The sequence below is a fragment of the Ailuropoda melanoleuca genome, chromosome 15, assembly GCF_002007445.2.
Source record: "Ailuropoda melanoleuca isolate Jingjing chromosome 15, ASM200744v2, whole genome shotgun sequence".
In the NCBI taxonomy this organism is placed as follows: domain Eukaryota; kingdom Metazoa; phylum Chordata; class Mammalia; order Carnivora; family Ursidae; genus Ailuropoda; species Ailuropoda melanoleuca.
Genome location: NC_048232.1, coordinates 77209278 through 77231463, shown reverse-complemented (window position 1 = coordinate 77231463; position 22186 = coordinate 77209278). Strand labels below are relative to the sequence as shown.

Genomic DNA, 22186 nt, shown 5'->3' with positions numbered 1-22186 from the left:
GAGATCAGTGTTTGCCTAGGGAACAAGGGAATGGAGGGGGTTCGCTATAGAGGGCACAAGGCAAGTTTTCGGGTGATACAAAGTACTTCTCTTGACTAGCAGGATGCTTAGATGGGCATGTACATTGGTCAGAGCTCATCAAACTATACATTTTAAATACGTACATTTTATTTTATGCAAATTATCCCTCTGTCAAGTATATTTTTAGTGGCTTTATGAATTTCGTATTTTTATCACCATTTACCTATGAGGAAACTGAGGTTCAAAACTTTTGCATAGTCACATAGCTGGTGGAGCTGGAATTCTAAGCCAGGTCTAACTGCAAAATCCATTCCCTTTTTCTCTATCCATAACATTTTATTTTCCTTCAAGCTCCAGAGGCCTGGAAGGATAAAGAAACATCCCCTAGGCCTCGCTTAGAGTGACAGAGAGTCTCAAGCTTGTGTTTTCTGATTCCAAGTCAAGAGTTCTTTGTACCGCTAGGTCTGCCAGACTCCATTAAAGACTTGGAGCAGATTTTAAGAGTTATTAATGCATTTTTAAATTTATCCATATGTGTCATTATAAATATACTTAACGATATTGTTCTCTTAAAACACACAATTCTATGAGCCAATTCTTTGAGAAGAGCATATGATCATCCATGAAAACAAAGGTTTCAGAAGGTATGCTGTGTACTGTTGGTTGCTTACCTTCTTTCTTCCCTATCAAATCCTGAGCCTATTCAGATGTTTGGTGGCCATATGCTTCAGGGAAACATAGGTCCCTCTCTGATGCCAGGGTATGAATCTAGGTTCCTTTCAGCTAGTTGTAGTCATTCTGTTCCCACTGATATACGTGTTTAGGTAAGAGCCTGAGACACAGTTCTGACCAGTGAGGTCTGAGAGGCATCTGCTGGGGGATTCTGGGAAGTCTACCAAGCTTCTTAAAAGTATAAGAAGGGGGCCCCTTTCTGGCAGGTATGAGGGTATGACCCAGGGAGCTTGGGGGCTCGCTGATAACACAATGAGGACAAAAGCCCATCCCTGAGAATAAGAGTCAGAAGGATACAAAGCACTTAGGTCCTTGAGGATGATGTTGAGCCCCTGATGTACTCACCCCTGTGACTCCTCCATCTCAGTGATAGAAGTAATACACTTTCTTTATTGTTTTAGTCATCACTGTTATTTGTAGCCCAAATCATCTTGCATACAGAAGATAAAAGCAGAGACTGTCAAACATCTTTTTTTGCACCCAGCTCCATGCCACATAACATTCTTATAAATACCTGTTGGTACTACATTACATTCAAAGTTGTATGGCAGGTAATTGATGTTGTATGTGCCAAGATTAGTTTCATTCTCAGAAGCGTTTGTTGATAGCTACCGATTAGAAACAACCTAACTGTCCAACTGAGATTGGATAAATAAATTAAGAAAAATCCATATAATGAGACACAGTTAAAAATAAAGAAGTATCTGCATTTGTACTGATAAGAAAAGAGTTCCAAGATGTGCTGCTATATAGAAAAATAAGAGTCACAACACTATACAGAAGACTTTGAAGTCCATGGTCATGGAAAAGCATCTGAAGTTCATTGCCAGGATTGTGGTGGTACAGGCAAGGAACTGGGAAGCTGGACACAAGACCCTAAACAGAATTTTCACCAGGGATGGGACCACTGAGAACATGAAGAGATAATGGCACTGTGAGAAGCTTGTTGCTATCAACAGCAGAAAATCTATGGAACCCACTGGTGGAGCTACAATATGGAAACGGCTGGCAAGATCTGCTTCTTGGGGGAAAGCAGCAGGGATCAGGTGGGCATACAGCAGGGCTGCTGTATGTGATCTCATGTACATGAATTCCTTATTTTTAAGATCTAAAGAAATTTTTTAAAAAATCATATTCATAGAAACTCTGATAACTATCACCAATAAATGCTACCTACCTGTCAGCATCAATATTTAGCTAATATAGTATTAATCCAGGACTCTCTAGGTGCCAGATGCCAGCCTCAACTCTATCTGGATTGGCTTATTGATCCTTGTAGAAACGCTACGAGCTGCATGTTATTGTTACCATCCTAGTTTTTACAGCCAGGTAAACTGAGGCATCAAAATGTTAACTACTGTTTCAGGATCACATAGTTGTTAAGTGGTATAGAAGCAGGAATTGAGCCTAAAGTCCATGCCCAGAACACTCCACTAATCGACCTCTAGGGTTATTGGAAAGATTAAATGAACTCATGCGTACTTGGTCAGTGTTTGCCTTAGCCAGTCATTCTCAGAGTAGTCTGTGCACCAGCAGTGTTGAAAATTTGTTAGAAGTCTATTTAAATCCTTAGATACATTGCCCAGGTTCAGCTAGACTTGGCATTATGTGATCATCGCACGCTGACATGTCTCTTGGATGGCATTGAGTATATGAAGTCGCACCAAGCAGGGAAAAGAATAAACCCATGTCCTTGCTGAACCTTGAGGAAACATACCTAAGTGTTGTACATGGAGTTACCACCTTGCTTTCTTGTTCAACAGCCATTTATTGACAATCACTCTGCACTAGGCACTACTCTGTGGTCAATCAGTGGTATCTGACGTGGTCTTAGGAGGTACTAAGACCTGACCATTCCCAGTCTGGCTATGTGATATGCACCTCAAAACCAGCTGAATAATTCTTCTGCTCAATTTAGCTGCTCCATGGGACAGAGATCTCAAACTCCTTCTTTTCCCAGTGCCTGTTATATAATAGATGCTTAATAACAGTGCATTGAATGAAGATGCCATCACAGTTCACCTGGTGGTAACTGTCTTTTTTGCAAAGAGCACCTAACAGAAGTTCTCAGCCTTGGCTGTCCATTATAATCACCTGGAGAGCTTCTAAAAATCCCCAGCCTCAAGCCAATCACATCAGAATAGCTGAAGGCAGGTGGGGGTGGGGCGGGGGGCACGTCAAGGTGTCAATAGTGTTGAGAGCTCCCCAGGTGATTCCAGTGTGCTGCCAAGTTGGAGGGCCCCTAAGCTTGAAGGAAGAAGCCAAATTGCAGAGGGTTGATTTGGCAACTGCCAAACCAGCAGAGTCACAGTTTGAGACGCAACGGGCAAAGCACAGATGGCTTCCTCGAAAGCTGCTTCTACCCTGTACATCTTTGATGGGCATGTGAGCCGAGCTGGGAGCAGCCAAGATCCTGTCTTAAGAAGTTCCTGTGCACAGCTAAAGGTACAGCTGGAAGCATTTATGCTGGAAACCCTGACTGGGTAATAGTCCTAAAAATTACTGCCATATGTCTCCAGCAAGGAGGGCAGGGTCCACGTTTGTTCCCTCCTCCCTCCACAGCCTCGCCTCCATCAGCTACTCAGTCTTCATCCATGGGGGCCCCTGGAGTGGCTCCATTTAGTTTAACAATTTTATGAAGGATCTAGATTTCTTGCAATAGGCCAGGCCCTGAAAATACAGATATAAATCCAACATCACCCCTCCCTGGTGGAGTTCAGAGCCCAGAGGGAGAAATGGGACATAAATCTACAGCTAGGTTGTGGTATGGTAAGGGCCATGAGAATAGTACAGAGGAGAGATACCTTAGAGGAGGCGGGTGAGGAGGGGGATTGAGGAGGCTCCAGAAGGCTTCTGAGAAAAAGTGGCAACAACACTGAGGATTTTTTTTCTTTTTCTTTTGAAATATTCATATATATTAAAGTTTGGAATAATTTTAAACATGTGTAGTTGAACACGTCAGTTTAACAAATACTCACATTTTGCCATGCTTACTTCAGAGCCTTTATTTTTTATTTTTTTAATTAACATATAATGTATTATTTGTTTCAGGGGTACAGGTCTGTGATTCATCAGTCTTTTGTAATACCCATGCTCATTACAACACATACCCTCCACCATGCCCATCACCCAGTTACCCCATCCCCCTCCTCCCCTCCAGCAGCCCTCAGTTTGTTTCCTAAGATTAAGAGTCTCTTGCGGTTTGTCTCCTTCTCTGGTTTTGTCTTGTTTCATTTTTTTCTCTCTTCCCCTATGATCTTCTGTTTTGTTTCTTAAATTCCACATATCAGTGAGATCCTATAATAATTGTCTTTCTCTGATTGATTTATGTCGCTTAGCATAGTACTCTCCAGTTCCATCTACATCGTTGGAAATGGCAAGATTTCATATTTTTTTGATGGCTGAGTAATGTACTTCAGAGCCTTAAAAAAAAATTCTAAACTGTTCCATGCATAGAAAAAGTACAGAGACTACTATAACAAACACCCATATACTGAGGTGGTTGAGCTCCCACTCTGGAGCCAGGCTACCTGCCTCTGCAGTGTGACATTAGAGAAGTTACTTAACCTCTCTGTGCCTCTGTCTTCTTATTTTTTAAACCAAATACCTACCTCAAGAGGTAATTGTCAGGATTAATTAAAGTAAATCTTTTAGAAAGACAAAATGTCCTCATACACACTACGTGCTTCATAAACACTATTACCTGTGTGCTCATGACCCTGCTTGTTGAATCTTAACATTCTTCTGCATTTGTTTTATATATTTTTTATAGAGTATCCTATTACACATACTTTTAAAGAACCCTCTGTACACCCCCACTCCACCCCCGTTCTGACTGCTAAGAAGGAATAAAGTTAGCCAGAGGTCAGTGTGGGAAAGTCCACTGCAGGGCACAGAGCAGGGAGCCCCAGGCTTCTGAGGAAACCCTTCAGTGTGGTCAGAAAGGAAGGTGACCTACGGGCAGGGGAGGAGACTGGAGAGATGGCCAGGGCACATCAGGGAAGACCACCAAGACCTTAGATGCTCTCCACGAACCCTACCTGGGAGCCCATTTCCTTTCACAGACCTCACATCAAGCTCTCCCCTGCCAGGAAACCCTCAGGGTCTTTTTAAATGGCTCCCTTCAAAACCTCAACAACAACAACAAAAAACCCAAAAATTAAGAAACCTCACCTACTTGCTCCCCAATCTGGAAAATTCCACCATGTATGGGCTAGCTTTGAGAAAAGAGGGGAGACCCATGGGGGCAGCAGGAAGGGGCTTAGCCTCCCTGAAGTCATTGCCACCTGAGTGCCCCAGAGGCAGGAAATGAGTGATTTAAGGCTGTAGCCCAGCCAGGAGCATTTAGCTTCTCTGGACCCCAAGACGCTTGCACTGAGCAATTAGCTTGGGGAAGGAGTCTTTCTGGGAACTGTGTACCCCACCAGGTGGATATTCATGCTGAGTGAGCTGATAAGAGGGCCCCCTGACTTGTTCGATTGTTAACCTGACAGAAGCACATATGTGGCTTGTCAGGCAGGGATATTTGTGAGGAAGCCTTGGGTACAAGTATACACTACCGCCCAGCCTGGGTTGGAAATGTGTTCTCCCGTCACCTCCCAGCAGTACCATCATCTTTTATCTCAAAATGTGCTGTCCCCCATCTTTCCCTCCCCTCCACTTCTCCAGCATCCGTTCCAGCCGCTGCTGAGGAACAGCTGCTCTGAGGTCCATCTCTCATCAGCTGCCTTATCTCCCTGATGAATAATGTTCCCCTTCCCTGAGCAGCAGCCTGGCAGGAGGCCCGCCCTGCGTGGAGCAGGCTGCTGACAGCCCTTGGAGCCCAGGCAGCTGTCGGAGAGCGGGGCGGCCCCCGGGCCCCCGCATGGGGTGAAGACTGACCCCCCTGCCTCACAGAGACATGCCACCCCGAGGCCCCCCGCCCCCTGCCCTAGCAAGCAGCAGCTCACAGATTCAGCCTTTCCAAGCACATCTCAGTCCCCAGTCACCATTCTGGGTGCAGGGGAAAGCACAGGCACGTGAGGCCTTCAGTGTTGGGGCCTGTTTATGGGAGATGCGATTTGTACCTACTAGTACAAACCTCCATACTGCATGTTGAATCACTCCAGGTCTCAGTTTTCCACATCTGCAGAATGGGCTAATTATAGTGTTGTAGAGGTGGCTGTGGTTCTCTGCTCCAATCCCCTTTGCCAGCCACTGCACCCATCCCCCGGAACTGCGAGTGCCCCAGTAACAGTTGTACCTCCAGCTTCTTCAGAGCCTTTGGCTGATGGGCTGATGGCAGCAACATCCCTGAGATAACTCAAAGGCTAACGCCCTGTGTCACCCTTCCCCTTTTGGTCAGGGGAGTTGGTAACTGAGTGATATTGGGGATGTAAAAACACAGGCCTCTTTCCTCAGGGTGGGACAACTTCAGAGCCAACCCTATAGATCAGGCCAAGACTAGGCTTTACTCACAACTGCACCCCTTCCTATCCTGCTTTCTTCACCCCCTTCTGGCTTTTCCTCAAGAGCACGTCCTCCCTCTGGGAATCACAGCTTTTTGGAAGCTTGTTTTGGGCTTGGCTTTGAGGGGACCCAGCCCTAGATAAGTACCTACTTCACAGGGGCTTTATGTGAGGATTCAAAAAGATAAGGCTTGAAAAGCCCCTTGTAGGTGCCTGGCACTCGGCAAGTACTCAGTAGCTGGTAATCTTGATTCTTATGAACTACTGCTACGTGACAGAATGTCACAAGGGAACTCGGACAGACACAACAAAGAGGTAGGTGTTGAAAGCCTTGGTTCCGAGTCTGGAATTGGAGGCAGTCATCCCAGGAAGGGGCCCTCAGAGGTCACTTGGCCCAGGTTTCTTTGTCCCAGTGAGGAGCTGAGGCCCAGAGAGAAGCAGCCGTCTCAGAGACCCCCGGCAAGTCAGGGGCAGAGCTGGACTAGCTGATGACTTGCTTTTTTTCCCCCTCACTCCACCTGCCATTTTGCTATCTTCAGATCCTCTTTTTCCTGCTAGTTGTTGAAGTGTTGAGTTTAGATGGCCTAGGACACTGAGAAGTGAAGCCAGAACGCGCTCCTTTTCCAGTTGGATCTCATAGCACCTGCTGTGTACTGGACACCTGCTAGGTACTCAGGGAAGGATCCACAAAGGTACATATCAACTCCTTGTTGTTGCAGAGAGCTTCACCATTTTCATAGTGTGTGGGTGGCTGTGTGGGTGGATGTGGGTCTTGGTTACTTAATACTAGCTTTCCCAAGAAGTGAATAATACCAGACCATTCTATAAGGGAGATATTATTAAGAGCAAGTTTTTAAAGACTACTAAGAGCAGGCAGGTGGGTAAGGATATTTCTGGACTCACTGTGTTTCCATATTAAACACTAGGAATATTCTTAATTTCCACAGTGCTCTCTCTGAATGGTCCTTTGATATCCCTTGCATTTTCCCCAAGTCTGTACAGAGTTACAAACATGAAATAGATCATGGCTTCTGGCAGACAGCTGTAGTTCCATGTGGTTGGATTATAGAGTATATCCTGAGGGATGGCCACAGTGGACCTTGAGAAGTAGACCAGAACCATACTGGGTGCAAGACTTTGTGTACCATTCAAAAGTATTTGGTCTTCGATCTGCAAACAATGGGCAGCATCCAAAACCCTCTGCCCAGGACGGTGACATGCTCAGATGTGGGTCCTACAAGGATCTCTCTGGGCACTGTGAAGAGGAGACTTAAGGGTCGAGGCAAGACCTCTGTGCCCAGAAGGAGATGCTCTCGAGCAGGTGAAGAGTTAAGTAGAAGGCCACACCTTGTGAGCTGTCAGAAGACGTCATATGGATAATTTCCACAGGACAAAGACACAGCTGAGGGTGATGGGAATGGAGGATAAGGAGAAATCGCTGAGAAAGTGGCATTTGAGTTGTAGTTTTCGAGGGGCAGCTTCCTAAGCATGTGGAGTGGCACGGACAGAGCGCATCGTGAGTGGATAGAAGATGGATGTGGAGGACAGCAGAGCCAGGGGCCAGGCAGAGGAGATGCAGCTGAGAGAAGACCTAGGCTGCTTTCTGGGGAGCACTGAGTACCAGGTGAAGAAGTAGAATCTCGCACCTGTAAGCAGGAGAGGCTCCTGAAGGGTTTTGAGCGCAGAGTAGCATGAAGAAAGCAGGATTTGAAGATCAGTCCAGGAGTGGAATGCAGAAGAGGTTGTGGTGGGAGAGTTAGCTCCCCAAGTTCCAGATCATGCACTGACCTCTTCCAGGCCGCATGCCCTGTCCAGGCAAGTTGGGTTTGCCCACCCAGTGTGGTCTAGCACTTTTAAAAAGGGGAGATTTCATGCAAAAGATCTCATAAAAGGCAGGTTTCTGGCTTCATTTGAAATATAGTGGATTTGGTAAGACCAGACCCAAGTATTTCCACATGGCCACTGTCTGCTGGAGTTGGGTCACCATGGTCCCCTTTAGGTGCAGTTTTGAGTTTCCTGAGTTTTCCCATGGAAATCCTGCTTTATTTATTTTTGGTGCCCATCTGCACAGTGATTTTTAAAACTTCTTTTGAATGAGTCATCAACATTTAAGTTTTTGAGGATTTCATATAAATAACCAGATTTGGGCTTTAACAAAAAGTCATTAGGGCCACCTGAGACCTCATTCCTACATGGCCATAACAGCAGAGATTAGGCTGTTCTCCCATTCACCAGCCCCCTTCATCCCCCTTGCTCTCTGCAGAGGCCTGTGTTAGCTGCCATTTATCAAAGAGGTTATGTTTGCCTACAGAAGAATGAAATGTTTCTTGTACTCAAGTCATTATCAAAAGTGGGAAAATGAAAGATGGAGCAAGGTGTGTGCCAAAAAGGCCAGAGAGTGCATTGTGGAAATTAAGAGTATTTCTATGTATTGAAACAAAGAGAGTGTGTGTTAGAAGGATACCACTGAAGATGCTACTAGAAAAGGCTAGCCCACTTCATCCAGCCCTGAGGTCATCTGCTTGGGCCCTGTGGCAGTTAGCTTGAGAGTCCCTGGGGTAGAGGCAGGGAAATTGAATAACACTCAGCAGTCTGGATTCTGAGCTGGGCCCTGTGCTACAGAGGGGAATAAGATAAGGGACTGTGACCCCAGGGACTAGGAGCTGAGAGTCTATTGAGGTGTCCTGAGAATGAGGCAATTGGAGGGAAATGAGAGTAAGAGGGGGGATACTTCTGGAGGGGAGAATCAGCAACATTGGTGGCTCCTTACATAGTTGGTGTCAGAGAGAAGAATTGCAGATGACTTCAGGGTGACAGATCCTGGGCTCCCGGGAGCGTGGTGGACAAGAGAAGTCAAGAGATCCACTCTGAGGGAGGCTGATAACTTGGGCCCCGGGCACGGGGAGTTTGAAGTGCTGAGTATTCAGGTGGGTGGACAGTGCTGGTTGCATTGTGGTTACACACGTTGGCTTTGAATCACTTGGGTCTCATGTGGACCTTGTTCTTGCTTTGCTTAATCTCTCCATGCCTTAGTTCGTTGAAAATACTCCCCTCCATGCAGGGTCGTGGTGAGGATTGAAGATAGCATAATTAAAAGCTTAAAAATGACTCCTGGCACAGAGGAAGTGCTCCATAAATCTGTCATTTTCACTATTGCCTATGAGGACACGGTGGAGAACCTCCTGAACAGAGATGATTCCATAGGCAAAGAACTAACATGGAGGCTTGGAGAAGAGCCAGGGAGAAAATGGTGAAGTGAGGAGCCAGGAAGAAGCAGCTGGGGAGCAAGGGAAGAGGGTGTCTTTGAGGCAGGGAGGAAAGGTTTGGGAGGGGAGAACAAAGATCATGCTACAGAGGCCAGGAGAAGCTTTACAGCAGGGGTTCACCACTGGGGGAAATTTGCATCCCAGAGGACTCTTGACAAGAGTTCTCACAACTGGGCGTGGGGGTGCTATTGCATCTAGTGGGTAGTGGCCAGGGATGTTCCTGACACTGTGCAATGCACAGGACAGCCCCCCACAACAAAGAATTATCCAGCTCTAAATATCAATGACGCAGAGGTTGGGAAACCCTTCTGTAGAGCCTATCGGATTTGACTCATGGTTACACCACCAACAGATGTGTGACCTTGGCAAGTTTCTTAACCACTTTGTGTCTCAAGTTTCCTTATCTGGAAAATGGGGATGATAACACCTGCTGTCAAACTTAAATGAATGAAGATATACAGAGAGCTTGGAATAGAGTCTCATGGTACGTTAGCTTTTTGTTGTTGTTGTTGTTATGATATGTTAGTCACCATACAGTACATCATTAGTTTTTGATGTAGTGTTCCATGTTACGTTGCGTATAACACCCAGTGCTCCACGCAATATGTGCCCTTCTTAATACCCATCACCGGGCTAGCCCATCCCTCCACCCCCTTCCCCTCTGAAACCCTCAGTTTGTTTGTTAGCTATTATCAGAAATCAGGGAAAGTGAGGATATAGCAGAGGCCATTGCATTTTGGTTTGGCATTTTGGAATGAATTCAATGTGATTTCATAGAGGTCGAGAGGAGGCTGAGCCAGATGCAGAGGGTTGTGGAGATGGGTACATGGGAATTAGGGCTAGCAGGCATAGACTGCCCTGTCCAACAGTTGTAGCAATGGAAGGAAGAAGTGGCTAATTATATGGGCACCAGGCCAAGTGGAAGGGCTTGCTTCACATTCATTTATTTATCGATGCCAACCTAAAGTTTTGGTTAATGCCTGAACCATATTATAGTTGACCCTTGAACATAGCAGATGTTAGGGGCACTGATCCCCTGCACAGTCAAAAATCTGTGTATAACTTCAGGGTCCCCCAAAATTTAAGTATTAATAGCCTACTGTTGACCAGAAGCCTTAACAATAATAGTTAAAAAACAGTCAAATAACACCTATTTTGTGTGCTATGTGTATTCTATACTGTATTCTTACAATAAAGTAAGCTAGAGAAAAGAAAATGTTATTAAGGAAATCCTAAGGAAGAGAAAATACATTCACATTATTGTACTGTATTTATATAAAAAAAAAATCTGCATATAAGTGGACCTGAGCAGTTCAAACCCATGCTGTTCAAGGGTCAACTTGGTCAATGGAAATTTTCAAAACAAAAGAAATCACCCGCAGCCTCACCACCTTAACAAATTAGGAATTTTCCATCACCTCTTGCAGGACCACCGTTTCTACTGTGTTCCCTTTTCTATTGTTTTATGTCACATGAAATTGTCCCATAAGCATTTTCCATGATATTACATCATTGTTATATTTATCATTTTTTTCCAAAATGAAGATAACCTCATTGTTTTTTCCTGGTTGTAAAAATGCTCTGTGCTCCCTCCTTTTTTTAATGCAGATAGTACCAAAAAAATCTGAAGAATATAATAACCCCCATTTTGCATCCTACCCTTCAGAGATAACCAGGTTAGCATTTTGGTAAACATCCTTCCAAGCTAATCTCCGTGCATTTATCGATGTGTTGATTTGTTAATTCTTTCATGTAAATAGGAACAATCCTTAACTGTCAGTTCATTTTCCGCCTTAAAGCAGAAGTTTCTTATTGTTGAGGTTGGGGTTGTTGTCTTGGGAAGTGGGGAGGCAGCTGTGGGTGGCCACACACAAGAGCAAAGGAAGCCGGGAAGCTCTGAAAGCAGCTCGGAGGGGGAAATGCTGGCTAGGTGTGCTGTGTACCTGTGTCCCGAGGCTGCTGTGGGCAAGCACCACAGGCTGGGTGACTCAAGCAACAGAAATGGAGTCTCGCACAGTTCTGGAGGCTGCGAGTCTGTGATCAAGGCATGGGCAGGGCCATGCTCTCTTCTCAAGGGTGCAGGTGAGGGTCCTTCCTTGCCTCTTCCCAGCTTCTCGTGGTTGCCAGCAGTTCTTGGCATTCCTTGGGGTGTAGACATATATCACTCCAATCTTTGATTCTTTCATCACATGGCATTCTACTCTTCCTGTGTGTCTGTGTTGAAATTTCCCTTTTCTTCTGAAGACGCCAGTCATGGGATGAGGGCCCAGTCTACTCCAGTATGACCTCATCTTGACTTGATTACATATGCAAAGACCTATTTCCAAATGAGGTCATATTCGCCAGTAACAGGGAGTAGGACTTCAGTGTCCCTTTTTGGGGGACACAGTGTAACTCATAACATGTGGGATCCTCAGAGTGATGGAGGAGATGGATGGAGCAAGGCTAGAGCAGTGAGGACTCCTTCTCTGAAATGAAAGGGAAGGAAGAGGCCAGGACAGAGAGACAGAGATTCTTGAGGCTTGAGAAGGGAGATGAAGAAGCCTCCCTCCTCCAGAAAGTCATGTCTGTGTTTTATTAACTTCCTGATGGTTCACAAAGGGGGCCCCAGGATTCATCAGAGAGCCCGGCCGTCCATATGCCCCATGGGGCCCCTTCCCCACCGTCTTTATGCCATGCAGCTGGCAGCTGCCGTGTGAGCCTTACAGGCCTCGCTGCAGCATCCTGTTGTCCGCTCCTTGCCAGACTCTTGGTTGGCTGCCACCTAATTTCTTTTCAGCCTGGACTAATTTCTTGCAGTCCTCAGGCTGCAGGAAGCATCCCTAATTCCCAAAGCCCTTCCATATGGCCTTCTGTCTGCAAAGTGTGTACAATCTCCTCTGTTCTATCCTTGTCGCAGGACAGTGGTCCATAAGCCTTCAGGAGCACGGCCATTGCAGTGTTTTGATCTCCTCCCTTCTTCTCGGACACCTGTTTTTGCTGGTGTGCTCAGTTCCCTTGGTCTCCTTTCTCCAGATTCTGTACCCAAGGTTTAATTTTCAGATGTGGAGGGGGATGGAGAAGGATGGAGGAGTGTGGAGATGCTTCAGAGGGAACCAGAAGACTCTCTGCTGGTGGACACCAATGTCAGAAAGTCTGGAGCTTTCCAGGCATAGCTGGGGTCAGATCTGGGTATGATGGGTCAGCATGTGACCAAAATCAGCAGCATCCCCATCCGTTGTCATTCTGATGCTGAGGGCACAATGGACCACTACAAAATTGCCGTCAGGTGGCTGAGAATAATGAGACTTCTGCTTGTTAACTTAGGTCCCAGGCAAAGCCTAGTCAAGATCTGTTCTTGCTACCACAGGCTTCTGCATATTTGAGGGAATCATTACATTTCTCTGATGGTCGAAAGTCACTCAGCCTTTGGCCCCCTGCCTCTTGACATTGCCTGAAGCACCCCATAATGTCCCGGCACTGCATCACCTGTCCTATCTGTACCATTTAACTGTATGTTGTCCTTGACTTCCTCTCCAATGCTGACAGCCACTTCTGAGAAAGATCTGCAATCAGAAACCCAAATAATATAGCACATATTAAGTCTAAAGCTGAAAGAACAAGAAAACCCAGGTATAGGCTCCAGCCAGAATGTGTAGTATTGAAGGCAGCCTTCTTGGCCAGGCATGAAAGATGCAGGGCTTGCACCCAGTGGGACTGTGGAGACAAGAAGGAAGGGGCTTATGAGACTGTTGGGACTTCTTACCCAGCCTCATCTTTTGCCATCACCTCATCAGACCTTATACTCCAGCCATGTAACCAGTTGCAAACTTTGCCACTTCCTCCCAATATCCGTTAGAGCAAGATTGATGGCAAGCAATTCACTAGTGTAGACAACTTAATAGATCATATAACTCAGAAGAAAAAGTTGGGTACAGGGACTGTTCCCTCTACCTGGAACACCTGCAAAACCTTACCCACATGATAAACTCCTACTCTTCCTTCAAGACCCTAGCCTTCTGGCACACGCTGACCCATCCCCAACCCCAGACAGAGTTGAGTACATCTTTGGTCCACCTTCATACCTTGTACATGCTTATATTATTTCACTTACTTACTTACTTACTGGTGCACTTCATGGGTCCTAGTCCTTTAGAATTGCACCTGACTCCTCTTGGATTGTGGGTGTCCTGAAAACAGGGATCATGTCCCTGTCATCTCATAGTCTCCAGGGTCTACCAGGGTGCTTGGCCCACTGTCAGGGCCTGAGAATTGCTGGTGGCCACATCCTTGGATGTTGGAGTGATATCAGGACTTGGCTATTCCCTGACTGAATAGAGGAGCTGGGGTGCTGGGTATGGAGGGAGGAACTTCATGCTACAGCTCGCCTGGCTCAAGTCACGAATTTCTCTGCATTCCTTGCAAATCCTCACACCGCAGGCTGTCAGGAAGGACCCCGTGCATTTTCTGCAGCTGTGAATGGCAGCATTTGAACTGTAATACATGCCCAGATGTATAACTCACAGGAAGTGTTTTATTTTTTCACATATTATCCTTGAAAATGGGAGGAGGTCATGGGGTCCATCTTGAATTCCCTATGGTTGAAACTTTCTTTATGATGCTAACAAATCTCCAGGAATACAGAGCATGTTCCCTTGTAACGTAGTACCTAGCTGTTAGGGGCCACGTGCTACATCCTGGCAACTCTGGTTATCAGCACCAGTTCTCTTCTCTAGGAGTACAAGTAAAGAGGTCCCTCCCTTTTCCAGTGGTCATTTCACTTCATGCCCATTCATTTATTCCCTCATTTACACATGCAGTCATTAACTCGGTCATTCATTTAAAAACACTGGTATGGTCTATTTCGTTCAAGACAGGCAGGTGTTCTGTTCTCATTGAGCTGTCATCTGTAGAGGGAAGAGACAGACAATAAAAAACTAAACTTATAAACAGGAGAAATAAAATTGCCTCAAGAGTTGTGAAGAAAGGAAAATAGGGCAATATGGGGTTTTGGCAAATTTCAGTAGAGTGAGCAGGACAGGTATCTTTGTGGAAATGAACCCAAGCTGATGAATGAGTGATGAGAACAAGGCCCCCTGGGCACCATTTGGGGAAGAGCATCCAGGGAGAGAGAGGAAGAGAAGGTGTCATTGTGCCTCAGTGGAGGTGAGAGAGGGAGAAAGGTAGAAAGTGAGGATGGAGAGGTGGCCAGGGGTCCTGTTGCCGTGGTAAGGAGCCTAGGATCTGCTATCAGAAAGAGGAAGCCTTCGGAGGGCTTTTAAGCAGGGAAGGGCTATACAATTTTGAAAGAGCACTTTGAATATAGCATCTTGAGGTAGTTTTCCAAATCCTTAAAGACAAAGAGGAAGTGACCACTACTTTTATTTCAAAGAATCAGAAAGATTCCAATTTAGAGGTGAGTTCTAGGAGTACTGGAGAGAAAGCACAGTATAATATCTGGGACTAAATGGGGCCATCCCAGGCCCTTGAATACTCCTCTTGGAAGATGATCTTGGAAGGGCACCTTCTTTTTCTAGATAGCCACATTGCCCCCCCTCCCCCGCCCAGGCTGTGTCTTTCTTATGAGTTCTCCACAAACAGTGAAAACTTGGCAGGCTAGCCAGCATGAGATCTTTAATTATTTCCTCCTGGAGCAGAGTGGAGTTACCCCCAGTGAGACACCAGGTTTGCCTCTGCTGTTGTCTGTGGGGAAAGCCACACTGCTGGGAGTAAGGGGTGTCTCATTGTGAGAACCAGGGCCCTGGAGGACCCTCTGATCATCAAAGCAGAGAGAGAAATCAAAAAAGAAAGACTGATAGATTTGACTAGGAGGGAATGGAAAATGTGTTTATATGGTTTTTTGAAGATGCACAGCCATAAAAAAAAAAAAAGACAAGTGAACAACTAGTAAAAATATTTCCACACAGGACAATGTGATAAGATAAAGGGCAGCATCCTATACACAGAGCTCTGTGAGCAGACTTTTACAGAAAAGAAAATGCACACAGTTAATGAAAGTACTCAAACTCACTAAAGTCACAGAAATGCAAACTAAAATAGCAGTGGGGATACAGGGTATCTTGGAGGAAGTTGCTTATCAAATTTAAAAAATGTATTTTTCAAAAACTGCTATGCTGGTGAAGCTGTAGTGATATGGACACTGTCATGTGCAACTGGTGGCTTACGCCTTTAGAAAGAGGGCACGTTTGGGTACTTGAAAAAAATTCATACCCCTTAAGCCAGTAATCCCACTTCTTAAAATCTATCTTAAGGAAATAGTTAAAAAGGAAGGCATTGATTTGTGTGCAAACATGTACATGTGTGAAGTGTTGGAAACAGCCTACTTGATAATAGTGGATGATAAGTTGACTTCATTATGGTATATCCATTCAGTAGACTGTTAGGTGGCTGTTAGAAACAATATTTTTGAAGATATTTTGTTAGTAGAAGAAATGCTCACACCATACTATTATGTGGAAAATAGAAAAATAATAATTAATAGAAAACATGAAATCAGTTATGAGTATGAATGCATATTGCAAAATTAAAAAGAGATAATTGGATTGTAGTGTACATATAAGGAGACAAAAGATTATTAGGGATTTTCTCTGAGTTGAGAATTGCAGGTAATTTTTTTTTTTACTTCTTTGCGTTTTCGAAGGTTTTTTTTCTTTTATACGATGAACATTGTTACTTTTAAAATCAGATAAAAGCAGAAAATGGTTATATTTTGTGAGTGCTGTCTATTGTCATCAGTTCCCTGTTAGAGACCCACCACTCGCCCTTTCTTACCTTCCTTCTCTATTGCTGTAAGAGCCAGCAAGTGGAGCACAAAAAGCAGGAGACCCAGAGGAGAGACCTGGGTGTGACCTACTGCTCTGGCATGGTTTTGCCTGGGACACATCACTGTCTTGCTATAGGTCTCATGTGACCTGGGACACATCAATGCCTTGCTGTGGGCCTCAGTTTCCCCATCTGTAAAATACATTAGTTGGACTGGTTCAACTCTAAGAGTGCAATAAGAATATAGACATAATAATTCCAAGCTTCTAACCCAGCTCTGACCCTAACTACAGAGTGACATGATTGACCATTTCCATAAGCACAATGTCAGCCACACCCAAGACGTCACCATCCACCTGGCTCTCTGGGATGAGTTACAACTCCGTGGGGGAGACCTTTGCCATTTCTTTTAGGGACGAGGGGGTGCTGTTCATGTACATCATTCATTCCTTCAACATGTACTTATTACGCCCCTGCTCTCCTGGTACCAGGCTCTGGGGTGTACAAGGAGACCTAAGCTCAGAGCAATTTAAGAAGTGTCTGCACCTGCAGCTCATTCTTTCCTTCTGTCTCCACTGGGGCAAGTCCTTTGCATTTGACAGTTATTTTAACTTACATTTGAATTATTTTAAAGAGAAACAGTTTATTTGAAGCTAAGTGTCTAACTCTGGATGAGCCAAATGGATCATACCATTTTGAGTGTAAACCACCTACGCACTGTGAAGCTGATTTTCTTGTGTGACCTAGAAGTGAGGAATCTAGGAATAGATGGATCCTTGGCAGTGAGAGTAAAACAGTGTGTGAATTGACCTGGAGCCATGTGATGGAGGGAAGAGTATACGGACTTGGAGTGAGATCACCTGAGTTCACCCATGGCTCTCCGACTTCCCAGCTCTGTGACTTGGGGAAGTTCATAACTTCTCTGAGCTGCATGTTCCCATCTATAAAGTGGGGAAATAGTCCTGACCTTACCCAGGTCTGCTTGTGAACACTAATCAGGATCATGTCTCCAAAGGGGCCCAGCAAAGAGCCTGCCATGTTCTTGGCCATCACATTAATGTTCTTACTGCTTGCCAGAGGTTGCTACTGAAAGGGACAAGACATGTTTGAAATATACAGGTTATATATGAATGTATAGTATTATGTATGTATATGTAAGTATATATACATACCATGCTGCATGATAGTTGAGAACTAGGGCCATGAGGCTACATGTATCTGACCCTGCCGTGTACCTGCAACTTGTCTTTTTGAGCAAGTGATTTAATCTTTGTGAGCCTTGGGGTGCCACTGACACAAAATGAACAAATTTTGCAATTTCTTAAAAAAAAAAAAAAGAGTTATTCAAGCCCAAGTTAGGACAGCACTGGGGTTACACAATCTTCACAAAGAAGAGTGTTCTGGTAAGGGAACATTTGATGTAGATTTATATACATATTTTGCATAAAAAGTTGCAGATGATTAGACAAAGAACATTTCAGAAAGTTGCAGGCCATAACTTCAGTTTCTAATATTTGCAAGGCTGTATGACTTGAGTCTTATGGGAGTCAGGGAAGTTCCTTACTTTTTCTTATCTTTTGTGTTCATAATGGTCCTTTTTGGTTATTTTCTTTAACAAAGCAGATGTACACCATGTGCGCTTGGGGCAGACATAGAGCCCATGCTTTGAGGTTTTGCCGAGTCATTTTGACCTTGGTAAATGTTGCAGTATAGCTTCCCTGGGAGCTGAGGAGCAGGGCCCACAACTGTTAAAAGCTGAAAATTTCCTTTATCAGTGCTCCTCTGTAAAATGGAGCTGCCGGCAGCATTGGCCCTGTCCTTGGGCAGTTACGAGAATTCAGTAAGGTAATAGGTACTGCCTAATAAAAATGGAGGTGCATTCACTGAGTTATTTCATACCTTTTCCTCTGATTGTAAATTAATATTTGTTCAATGTAGAAAATCTAAAAAAACCACCTAAAAAAGAAAATGAATAAAATATGAGTTGTTTTCAGCCCTTTAATTTTGCAGCTGCTGTGTGTTTGTATCCAACTGTCCCCATCCACACTCCCCTACCCCATCCCCATTCTGAACTGAGGGCCCCGGGCTGGCAGCGCCCATGCCAGGTCAGTGCTATCCCTGCAGGCTGTGGCCCAATGCCCCATGTGGTAACACTGCTGCCGTCCCCTCTCTTTGCAGATCCTTCAAGCCGGACTTCATCCTAGTCCGTCAGCATGCCTATAGCATGGCTCTGGGTGAAGACTACCGAAGCCTGGTCATCGGCCTCCAGTACGGAGGGTTGCCTGCTGTCAACTCCCTCTACTCTGTCTACAACTTCTGCAGCAAGCCCTGGGTGGTAGGTGATGGGCCAGGCTGATCTAGAGTGAGGGGGGCAGCAGTGGGTGGCCTCCCAGCCCTGAAATGGGCCCATCCTCCAGCATGGAGGCCTCAGTAATGGGTCTTTCTTAAGCAACTGATTAAGCAGATTGGACCCCAGGCGCCTCTGGTAATTATTGCCCAACGAATACCATACAACAACACAGTATGAACATAGTATGGTATAATGTTATCTTATAATAACATTAGTGGTAAGAGGGGGTACTATTCTTACGAATATTTATCATTATTCTTACTAATTATATCATTTTTGTTAACAGTGGGCACTATTTGTTGAGCATTTACTGTGTACCAGAAAATCATGCTGCCTGGTGCTCAAACTATTGCTATCATGTGAAGTGGACATCATTACTCTATTTAACAGAAAAAGAAGCTCAGCTTCAGAGCAGCTAAGGAACTCACCCGGGGTCATGTATACCGTGAGGGCTGAAACCAGAACTTGAAGCCATGTCTCCCCAACCCCCAAGACTTGATTTTCCCTGCTTTGTATTCATTAATTTCATTCACCCCTTGACATTTGGGTCTCCATTCAAATGTTACCTGTAAGAGAGGCTTTTCCTAGGATACCACCCCTCCATTCCCCCGGGTACTGTCAAGTCCCTTACTCTGCTTTATGTTTCCCCCAATACCTATCTCCATCTAGAAGGATATATTTACCCATTCTTTTGTGTATTGTCTGTCTTCCCCACTAGAAGTCATTCATTCATGCAACAAATATTTATTCAGCACCTACTACGTTCCAAGCACTGTTTTAAGTCCTGGGAACATGGCAGTGAGCAAATCAGATCAAAGTCCCTGCCCCATACATCTTATATTCTAGTGAGCAGGGGCACATGCAGTATATTAATAAATATGCCAGATATGTAATATGTCATATAAGCACCAAGAGAGAAAATAAAGCAGGGAAGGGAGATAGGAAATGTGGAGGCTAGAGATATGTACAGTGTTTTCTGTGGTGCTCTAGCCATCTTGTCTCTTGTTTCCCTCTGCTTGGTCTCTTGGTGGTAGGACAGTGGTTGAGAACATGAGCTATAGAGCCAGACTGCCTACTTCTAGGAGCCTCAGTTTATGAGCTGTGTCATCTTGAGCAACTTGCTTAACCTCTCTGAGTTTATTTCCCATATTTGTAAAATGATGATAATAATAGGCTCATCCTGGTAGGGTTATGAGTGAATACATCTGGCTGGCACAAAGTATACACTTAATACGTGGTGACAATTACTATATTTATTCAATAATCAAGGTCTCTATAGAGTGGACCCTCAATATTTATTGAATGAATATATACAATAATTTAGTAGATATGGACAGTTTTTAACCACTATTATCATGGCTCTGGTCTCCTTCTCATTCTACCCTGAGATTTTTGGCATATGGCATCCCAGATTTGATGCCACTGTCTGGAAAGTGTCCTAGATAGTATTAGCCCAACCCTCTTGTTTTTCCACACAGACATCGTGATGGCAGCAGCTACCATTCATCAGCACTGTGTAATGTGCTGAGCCCTTAACATACATATTGTATTTGATCTTCAGAACCACCCTGACAAGTACATATTGTTAACTAATATCTCCATTGTACAGGTGAGAAAACTGGAGGTGGGCATCTCCAAAACTCGTGTGCTTGATCATAGACTTACTCTCTTTGGACTTCAGCATCCTCATCTGTAAACTGAGGGATCCCCCATCATTTCCCATATTTCTGAGGTCCCTCAAACCTTCTAAGTGGACTCCATATAGTACCACATCTGCAGACTATACCCCAAGAGTTTGCAGACCAGTTCTTGCGTGATGCAAACAGTTCTTAAGTTACTCGTTCTCTCTGTATGAGCCATTAGTGTTGAGTTACTTCCAAGTCAGTTTGATGCAAGACTTAATGCCCCTTCTAGCCATTGGGCATCCACCTTAAGCCACAAATTGTAGCTTACTCCTCTTCCTGATCAGAATTTACCACACTCTTTCCACGTAAGACCACCAAGAGTTCCCTTTTACTTTCTGGGTAAATTCCAAGCTCCTTGTTACAGCCTTTAAGGCTCCCAGTGGTCTGTCATGGATCACCCTGTCATCCTCTCTCACTGTCCCCTGTACCCAAGGCCACAGCTATGATAGCCGCTGAGTGTCTCCAGAGCCCTCGTCTCACTGCACACCTGGAGTACCCTTAGATCTTCTCTTGTGTCATCTGCTCCAGGGAGTCACCCTGACCCCAACTCTGTCCCTCTTCCAGGCCCCTCAATCCCCTTGCTTTCCTCCAGCAAAACATCATTATCTCAGCCATCTGCCCACACTGTCTCCCCTCAAGGCCTAGTCTCCCATGCTCAGCTTGTTATCCCAATATTAAAACACAGTGCCAAGCACAAAGTGAGCTCCCAAGGGTGCTGAGTGGTGTGGGGTAATGGAGGAAAATGTAAGTCCAGGAGCCTCCCAGGAGCTCACCCTCCAGCTCTAGAGATGGTAACTATCTTCTGTGGCAAAACAAGGCCGTGCTGAAGCAAGAGGAGCCAGGTGTGGACAGGATGCAGCTCGAGCAGTTGGAAATGGGTGTGGTTGTAAAAGCAGAAAAAATAGAGTTGACCCTTGAACTGTGCAGGTGTTGGGGTGCTAATACCCCGTGCAGTTGAAAATCTGTGTATAACGTTTGACTCCCCCAGGACCTAACTACTGAATGCTGACTGTTGATTGGAAGTTTTACCAATAACATAAACAATTAACACAATTTCATATGTTATATGTATTACATGTTGTTTTCTTACAATAAAGTAATCTAGGGAAAAGAAAATGTTATTAAGAAAATCATAAGAAAGAGAAAATACATTTACAGCACTGGACTGTATTTACTGAAAAGAATCTGCATATAAGTGGACCTGTGCAGTTCAAACCCATGTTGTTCAACATGTTAGCTGGGATCTAATATTCGAATGCTCCTAAGGACCAGGCATAGCTTTTCATACCTCGTGTATTATTGGATTCTTTGTTTTCTCCATTTACAAATGGAGTGACTTTCCAGGCTGCGCAGTTAGTAAGGGGTGGAAAATTTGAATCCAGAGTCTATACCATAAACTGTTATGTAGTACTACCTCTCTAAAAAGAATGGCTTTGCAGGCTGGGGATGTGGCATGAATGTCAGCAGGTTGTGCTTATGTGAAATGTTGAGGGTGTAGTGAATGCTCATTAAATGTAATTGAGCTGAACTCAGTGGCCTGGCAGGAATGAAGGGGTGATGCAACCAGATGATTGAGAGGATGAATTTCCAGCCAGAGAATCTGGTTTCTATCCTGTAAACAGGGACTAGCTACTACAGCTCTGCTCAGAATGGTCAGATACTTGAGGCCTGGGATCAGGTGGGAGGTTCTGCCATACTGGATAACAATGATCGACCAATGCTCTTTCTTCTTCTCTCCTAGTTCTCTCAACTCATTAAGATCTTCCATTCCCTGGGTCCTGAGAAGTTCCCACTTGTGGAACAAACATTCTTCCCCAACCATAAGCCAATGGTGAGTGCCCTTTTTTATTCTGATTATCTTCATGATATGAAACAAACTCAGATGTCCATGTTTTCCATCCCTTTGGTTGGAGGAGTGGGCTG

The 22186-nt window shown here is 44.8% G+C and overlaps 1 protein-coding gene across 4 annotated transcripts in view; it reads left to right on the top strand.

Annotated features, from left to right (window-relative positions):
• SYN3 (synapsin III) overlaps nucleotides 1-22186 on the top strand; it is a 481477-nt gene that overhangs the window by 126596 nt on the left and 332695 nt on the right. For all 4 annotated transcript variants that reach the window (XM_019802056.2, XM_034644234.1, XM_034644236.1 and 1 more), the window contains 2 exons: nucleotides 18407-18563; nucleotides 22005-22094. In XM_019802056.2, coding sequence (XP_019657615.1) covers nucleotides 18407-18563; nucleotides 22005-22094 — 247 coding nt within the window. The remainder of the gene's footprint in view (nucleotides 1-18406; nucleotides 18564-22004; nucleotides 22095-22186) is intronic.